The sequence below is a fragment of the Gymnoscopelus microlampas genome, assembly GCF_963454915.1.
Source record: "Gymnoscopelus microlampas genome assembly, chromosome: 20".
NCBI lineage: Eukaryota > Metazoa > Chordata > Actinopteri > Myctophiformes > Myctophidae > Gymnoscopelus > Gymnoscopelus microlampas.
Genome location: NC_139957.1, coordinates 45,874,139 through 45,881,074, shown reverse-complemented (window position 1 = coordinate 45,881,074; position 6,936 = coordinate 45,874,139). Strand labels below are relative to the sequence as shown.

The following is a 6,936-nucleotide window of genomic DNA, read 5'->3' as shown; positions in this document are numbered from 1 at the left end:
CCTCCAGAACATATTCTCTTATATTAAAATAAGCCCCAGCAAAGCAATATAGTCCAACACATTGGCCCAGTTGCAGACATTTTGAAAACTGGTGGTGGCCATCTTGAAATCTTAGGAATTCTGCATGGCCAGAGGTTGATTATCAATTAGGGTCATATGAGGGTCATCTGTGCCAAATTTCGCGCTTGTATCACCAAGTGCACTATGGTATCAAGTTTCCGCCTTACTAAGAACGCTAAGCTGCTGTTTTAATAACAGAGAAAGAAGAACAGAGAAGAAACATCGATCACTTCTCACAGATCCAGGCTAAGTCATAGGATGAACAGTCTGCATTTCTCCATCCTCTAGGCGGCTGCCAGTCTCCTGCACAGTTCCAGTCTCCTCCACTGGTAGGCCGCCCACTGTCCCAGTCCCTGCAGAATAAACAACATCATGCACAGCATTTTAAAGGAGTAGTTCACCCAAAATAAATCGTAGTTTCTATCAATTACACACCCCATGAAGCCTTGAAATCATGGATTTTTTTGTCGCATTCTTAAGCCAATACCTACTTTGATGACCGGCGGAAAGATGCTAATGTCTCCGATAGGAGACTCAAAGGAGACTCCATTGAGTCTCCTACCGGAGCTGCCGCCGGTCATCAAATTATTGTCTCAGGAATGTGACAAAAACATCTCCTTGAATTCAAGGCTTCATGGGGTGAGTAATTGATAGAAAATAACTAATTTTTTGGGGTGAACTACTCCTTTAACAACATCCACTCAGGGACTTTGATAGAATTACAATAGAAACACTCATAAAATGTCTCACTGTGTTGTCAGCGGTGTTCCATCCACCCAGGTCCATTTACCCTTAGTCCTGTTCAGACCAATCCATGATTCCCATAATCCTTTCGCGCTCAGTCCTCTGATGAATTCCTGAGGATTTGTCCACAATACATTTTCTTTAATACATTCAGGTCTCCAAAATAACCATGGAATCACATCACAAACATCTGTGAATGATGGACACTTGGCACATGCACACGCACACACACCCACGCACGCACACACACTAACCTGTTCTTCCTCACTGTTAATGATCACCAGATCTGCTTCCATCTTCAGACATTCTTGTCTACTGTCCTGCCAGGTGTTCTTTGCAGTAGATGTGTAATAACAGCTGCATGCAAACTGCTGCCATCCAGTGGGACACGACTTAGCCAAACACAGAACTAGGAAAGGAAAAAAAACATCAAACATAACTTTTACTTATGGATTTTCAATGCAATGATACTTTTAATCCATAGTGGAGGATAAACATATTTATTTAATTCATGTTATTAAAACATGTCCCTGCACCTCTTGTAGAAGATCTATGTATGAAAGTATGATTTAATCAACTCTAAATGACACTCACACTCTTGTACTCTTGTACATGTGACCTGACAGATACTTCTTTCTTTCCCAGAACTCTGCTGCCCCAGATTTCATGACAGAAAGCTAAACACTGCACCCTTGTGTCTCAACAGGACAAAACAGGAGTACAAATCCAAGAACCCTGCATTTCCATCACTGTTAGCACTGTGACATTGTTGAGCAGTGGTGTAAAGTAACTAAGTACATTTACTCAAGTACTGTACTTAAGAACAAATTTGAGGTATTTTTACTTTACTGGAGTATTACCAGTTTTCAGTACTTTTACTTTAGCTCTGATTCATAGCCGTGAAGGAGTTCCCCTTAAGGCTATGGGACAGATGAGCCAACTCTAGCGTTGCAGAGCCGAATAACGCCCAATGAGACGTTCTTTTTTTGATTGATTGAGATTTTTATTAGGCAAAAGAATGTAAAACAACACAGTTACATTTATAATGCTTTTGTCTAAAAGGTCCGGCCAAAAAAGTCCTTGCGGACTTGTTTCCATTGGGGTCCTTGAATTAATTTCATAGACATATATAGTAGCAACCAAACAGTTCAAAAATCAACATAAGAATACAGAGGGAAAAAAAGGTGTAATGCGGTCCTCTGACCTGTGTGGCAGTAGTGAGTTGACGCCGTGATGGATTATTTTACATTTTGGCCAAAAAGTGTACTTTAGACGTGAGGGGGGGGGGGGGGGGGAGGTGGGGCTCAGAGTGTTCCCACTTAGTAGAGTTGGCTTTCAACTCCATAAAACCATCTTTGTTTTGGTGAGTAGCGAAGTGTATTTCTTATTTTTACTCCCGACGAGAGGTTGTGTAGCCTGTGCTGCAGGCGCATTGGCTCATCGGTCCCATAGCCTTAAAGGAGATTTTTTTCCCCGCCACAGCTTAAAACGTGCGCCAATAGGCCTTGCGCTAGATCGCGTATTTTTTTGGGAGATCTGACGTTCATAGAACACTATGCAAAAAAAAAAAAACTAAGTCTCGCTAGATAAGATTTAAATCTCGAGATTTCGATCTCGTCTAGCGAGAATTCTGTTTTTTTGTTTTTTTTTGTTTTTACAGTGTTCTGTCACTATGAACATCAGATCTCACCCCAAAAAAAAGCTATTAAAATACGAGATCTAGCGCAAGGCACACGTTTTAAGCTGTGGCGGACCCGGGATGGAGTTATGACATTTTTCTACTGTACCATTCATCCTAAGATATCATAACGTCATAGAAAAGGTTAGAAAACCTTAGTCCAAAATTCTCCTTCAAGGGGACCTCCTTAACAGCTATGAATCAGAGCTACTTTTACTTCTACTCCACTACATCTCAGAGGCAAATATTGTACTTTTACTCCACTACAATTATTTGAAAACTTTAGTTACTAGTTACTTTGTAGATTTTGATTATTTTTTTACAAAACATACATTAATACATTTGAAAACTTCTGAAATGGGACATTCTGCATAATGAGTACTTTCAACTTTTGTTACTTTAAGTATATTTTGATGCTAGTACTTTTGTACTTTTACTTAAAATGCAGTACTTGTAGTGGATGTTCCCATTGAAAATCATTGGCAGAATCCACCCTCATACGCATAATTAAAGTTCGGTGTGACCGCACCCTAATGCTGTGAGTGATGTAATAGTAGGATATTCCGATGTCCGTCTACATTTTTATTTAAGACAATTGGAAAACTATAGAGAAACATTTCTTGCAAAACTAGAAAAAGCATTTTTTTTTGCACATTATGATTATATTGACAGTGTTTTTACCACCAAATGGTAAAAATCCCCCATAGTAATAGCTATAACCACAATAATACACTAATTCATATTAAAAATGGTTTGTAATCTCTCTCACCTGCCCTCTCTCTCTTAAGCTGGTTTACTTCACTATTTAACTGGTCTCTCTCCAGGATCAGGTTCTTGTAGTTGGTCTCCAGCTGGTCTCTCTCCAGGGTCAGGTTCTTGTAGTTGGTCTCCAGCTGGTCTCTCTCCAGGGTCAGGTTCTTGTAGTTGGTCTTCAGCTGGTCTCTCTCCAGGGTCAGGTTCTTGTAGTTGGTCTCCAGCTGGTCTCTCTCCAGGGTCAGGTTCTTGTAGTTGGTCTCCAGCTGGTCTCTCTCCAGGGTCAGGTTCTTGTAGTTGGTCTTCAGCTGGTCTCTCTCCAGGGTCAGGTTCTTGTAGTTGGTCTTCAGCTGGTCTCTCTCCAGGGTCAGGTTCTTGTAGTTGGTCTTCAGCTGGTCTCTCTCCAGGATCAGGTTCTTGTAGTTGGTCTCCAGCTGGTCTCTCTCCAGGGTCAGGTTCTTGTAGTTGGTCTTCAGCTGGTCTCTCTCCAGGGTCAGGTTCTTGTAGTTGGTCTTCAGCTGGTCTCTCTCCAGGGTCAGGTTCTTGTAGTTGGTCTTCAGCTGGTCTCTCTCCAGGATCAGGTTCTTGTAGTTGGTCTCCAGCTGGTCTCTCTCCAGGGTCAGATTGATTTCTAGCTTTTCTTTCTCCAGGTTCAGGTTGGTGTAGCTGGTCTGTAGTTGTTCAAGGGCTGAGTTATCTGCAAAGGAGCAAAATGTGATGATAAACACAGTTACTGAGGTCAAGCATCTGTGTGGAAAGGGAGCTTTAAGAAGAAAACTCTGTGTTCCTCCTGAACAGGTTTAGTTTGTACGTCTCATTAGGCCATATCTCATCGTATTGTTGTAAGCACACATTTGACCTTTGACCCGATGATACTCACATTCCAGGGCCTTGTCTGTGGTTCTCAGTCCTGCTAGAACACACAGCAGCATCAGACACACTGCACACGCTCTGAAGATAGCTTTCTCAACATTGATGGCTCTATGGATGAGGAGTTCTCTCTGGACAACTGGAAATGAGCACAATAGAGGTCAACTTTAATATGATCAGCTTCAGTGTTCCATTTAATTTCAGAGAACACAGAGTGAATATACTTTAACGATGTGGTGCAATGGACTCTGAACCCCTCAAAATGTATATGTCAAAACCTTTTCATTGTGATAATCTTGTGTTTTGTTTTCTTTGTTTTAGAGCAGGGGTTCTCAAACTGAGACCAAGATCAAGAAGCAGCACAGGAAAACAATGGTGAATGTGTGTGTTTTCCTTTGCTGCTTCTTGATCTTGGTCGGTCGGTCGGTGTTGGAGGCGAAGCTGTCAGCTGTGTGTGTGTGTGTGTGTGTGTGTGTGTGTGTGTGTGTGTGTGTGTGTGTGTGTGTGTGTGTGTGTGTGTGTGTGTGTGTGTGTGTGTGTGTGTGTGTGTGTGTGTGTGTGTGTGCGTGTGTGCGTGTGTGCGTGCGTGCGTGCGTGCGTGTGTGTGTGTGTGTGCGTTGTGCGCGTGCGTGCATGTGCGCATGCGTGTGTGTGTGTGTGTGTGTGTGTGTGGTGGTCATCTTCACGTTGGTTGCGACTACCTCACTTTTTTCCCTTTTTATTTTTTAAACGTTTCTTGATAAAAAAATATTTCTTTTGTTTTTGATGATGGGGTAGCCAAAAAAAACTCATAATATGGGGTTATGGTATAAAAAGGTTTGAGAATCCCTGGTTTTGACTGATGCTAGGTTTTTGTTTTACTCGTGATCCTATATAGTTTACTGAGACACTACACTGTCTCTCTGCATTTGATGTATGTGTTACACTTACCTTGCTTATTATATGTAAGTCGCGCTGTTAAGAGTATCTGCCTGAATTATAAATTGTAACCATTGGTAACTACTCTACTACTTGAAATATTGCATAACAAGATGCTGTACTGATGATGTGAGAAGAGAGAGAAACACTGTAAGAGTGTTACTGTGCACCTTGACAGAGGTGGAAAGTAACTAAGTACAATTACTTAAGTACAATTTTGAGGTATTTGTACTTTACTGGAGTATTTACAATTTTCAATACTTTTACTTCTACTCCACTACATCTCAGAGGCAAATATTGTACTTTTACTCCACTACAATTATTTGAAAACTTTAGTTACTAGTTACTTTTTTTGTTTTTGATTATTATTACAAAACATACATTAACCACTTCAACCCTATATACATTTCTATATACATTTTATACATTTGAAAAGTTGTGAAATGGGACATTCTGCATAATGAGTAATTTCTACTTTTGTATATTTTGATATCAATATGCATTATTGAATCAATACTGCAATGTAGAAATACTATGTTACAAGTAAAAGTCTTCAAATGTTTTACTTAAGTAAAAGTATCAATACTATTGATTATTTTACTTAAGTACAAAAATGTAGTATTTTTCCCACCACTGCACCTTGATCTCCTGTAGCATCCTGTGAGCCGGAGGCTTGGGCTCTGAGAGCGTCTACATTGGCGTAAACAGCGTTCTCCTCCTCCTCCTCCTCCTCCTCCTCTCCTCCATCCTCCCTGACTCCTCTGAGACCGTCTGACACAGCCTTCTCCTCCTCCCTGACTCCTCCATCGTACCTCACCCTCCTTGGCCTGACAGGCTGGCCAGACATCTTTAGGGACGACACCAAAAAGAAGTAACTCAAGTGAATTAGTCAACTTATATGTAGTTACTGTAAATGAGTTATTATTGCGATATATATTTCTAAATATGTTTTAAATGTTATTTTACTCACTCTGTCAGATGTCTGTGTTGTCCTACATTGGTCTTATCTGCTGCAGAATAAACTCTGATCTGCTGTCTGTTCTGGTCTGGTCTGGTCTGGTCTGGTCTGGTCTGGCTTTAAAACCGAAACCAAAGCAAGTAGTTTTGAACTCTTGTGAACGTGCATGCATGCATATGCAGGGGCGTGGAAAATTACTCAATTGCTTTACTTAAGTAAAAGTAAAGGTCCAGAATTCAACATTTTCTTGAGTATCAAAGTACCAAAAGTAAAAGTACTAAAATGTACTTCGCGGCGCGTTGTGAGCTTGTAGATCTGCTATTTTCAAAAAGCCTATAGGTATAAAAAAGGGCCAAAGTGCTTAAAGGTGTAGTGAAATGAAAAATATGTTTTTCACACTTTTAGAGCATATCCGTGGCCATCATATGGGCATACCTAACAATAGATGCCAAAAAAATGTAAAAAAAACAATTTTTGTGAATTTTTACATCTAAAGTCCCTAAAAAGCCAATCTTAATTACTTCCTGTAAACGAAAACGTGCTGCGTGATGACATAATACAGCCTTCACGAATATAAATGAATCTTGATTACATGCACCTGTTTGATTCCCATAGCTGCACGTTCTTCAAACACAGCTGATTTTAATTACAGAGAATCTCATTGAAGATGAGTGTATTACTAATTTTAAACTTCATCTGCACACTAAAATATGCATCTGAAAACATTATAGGTTCGAAATAAGCCAGGTAGTAGCAAACGTGCTTCACTGGCCGTCTCTCTCTCACTTGTAAACAAACACTAGCCGTGTGCCAGCACGGCTGAAGTGATTGAGATCCAACGTCCCATAGCCTGAAGGGATGGGACCTTCTGATTGGTTTAGAGTCGTTGAGCCAACGTTTCGGGCTGAACCTTCAAAATAAAATGACCGAAAATGTCACTTCAGTGCGTCTTTAA

The 6,936-nt window shown here is 40.5% G+C and overlaps 1 protein-coding gene across 1 annotated transcript; it reads right to left on the bottom strand.

The window, feature by feature from the left end:
• Window positions 1–235: 235 nt before the first annotated feature.
• LOC311036162 (uncharacterized protein) lies at window positions 236–6,080 on the bottom strand. Its single transcript, XM_084044689.1, has 8 exons — window positions 5,994–6,080; window positions 5,802–5,870; window positions 5,663–5,744; window positions 4,116–4,244; window positions 3,252–3,932; window positions 1,059–1,213; window positions 811–917; window positions 236–413 (listed from the first exon to the last, which is right to left on the bottom strand). The coding sequence occupies exons 2-8, from the start codon at window positions 5,868–5,870 to the stop codon at window positions 287–289; spliced, it is 1,350 nt and encodes a 449-aa protein (XP_083900815.1). The 5' UTR covers window positions 5,994–6,080; the 3' UTR covers window positions 236–286.
• Between the last annotated feature and the right edge of the window lie 856 nt (window positions 6,081–6,936).

Excerpts from the sequence above, each read along its gene's own strand:
- LOC311036162 (XM_084044689.1), bottom strand. The coding sequence starts at position 5,870 with ATGTCTGGCCAGCCTGTCAGGCCAAGGAGGGTGAGGTACGATGGAGGA. Across the intron at positions 1,214-3,251 it reads GCTTAAGAGAGAGAGGGCAG|TTCTGTGTTTGGCTAAGTCG; the intron begins GTGAGAGAGATT and ends TTCCTTTCCTAG. Across the intron at positions 414-810 it reads GGAACACCGCTGACAACACA|GGACTGGGACAGTGGGCGGC; the intron begins GTGAGACATTTT and ends TTTATTCTGCAG.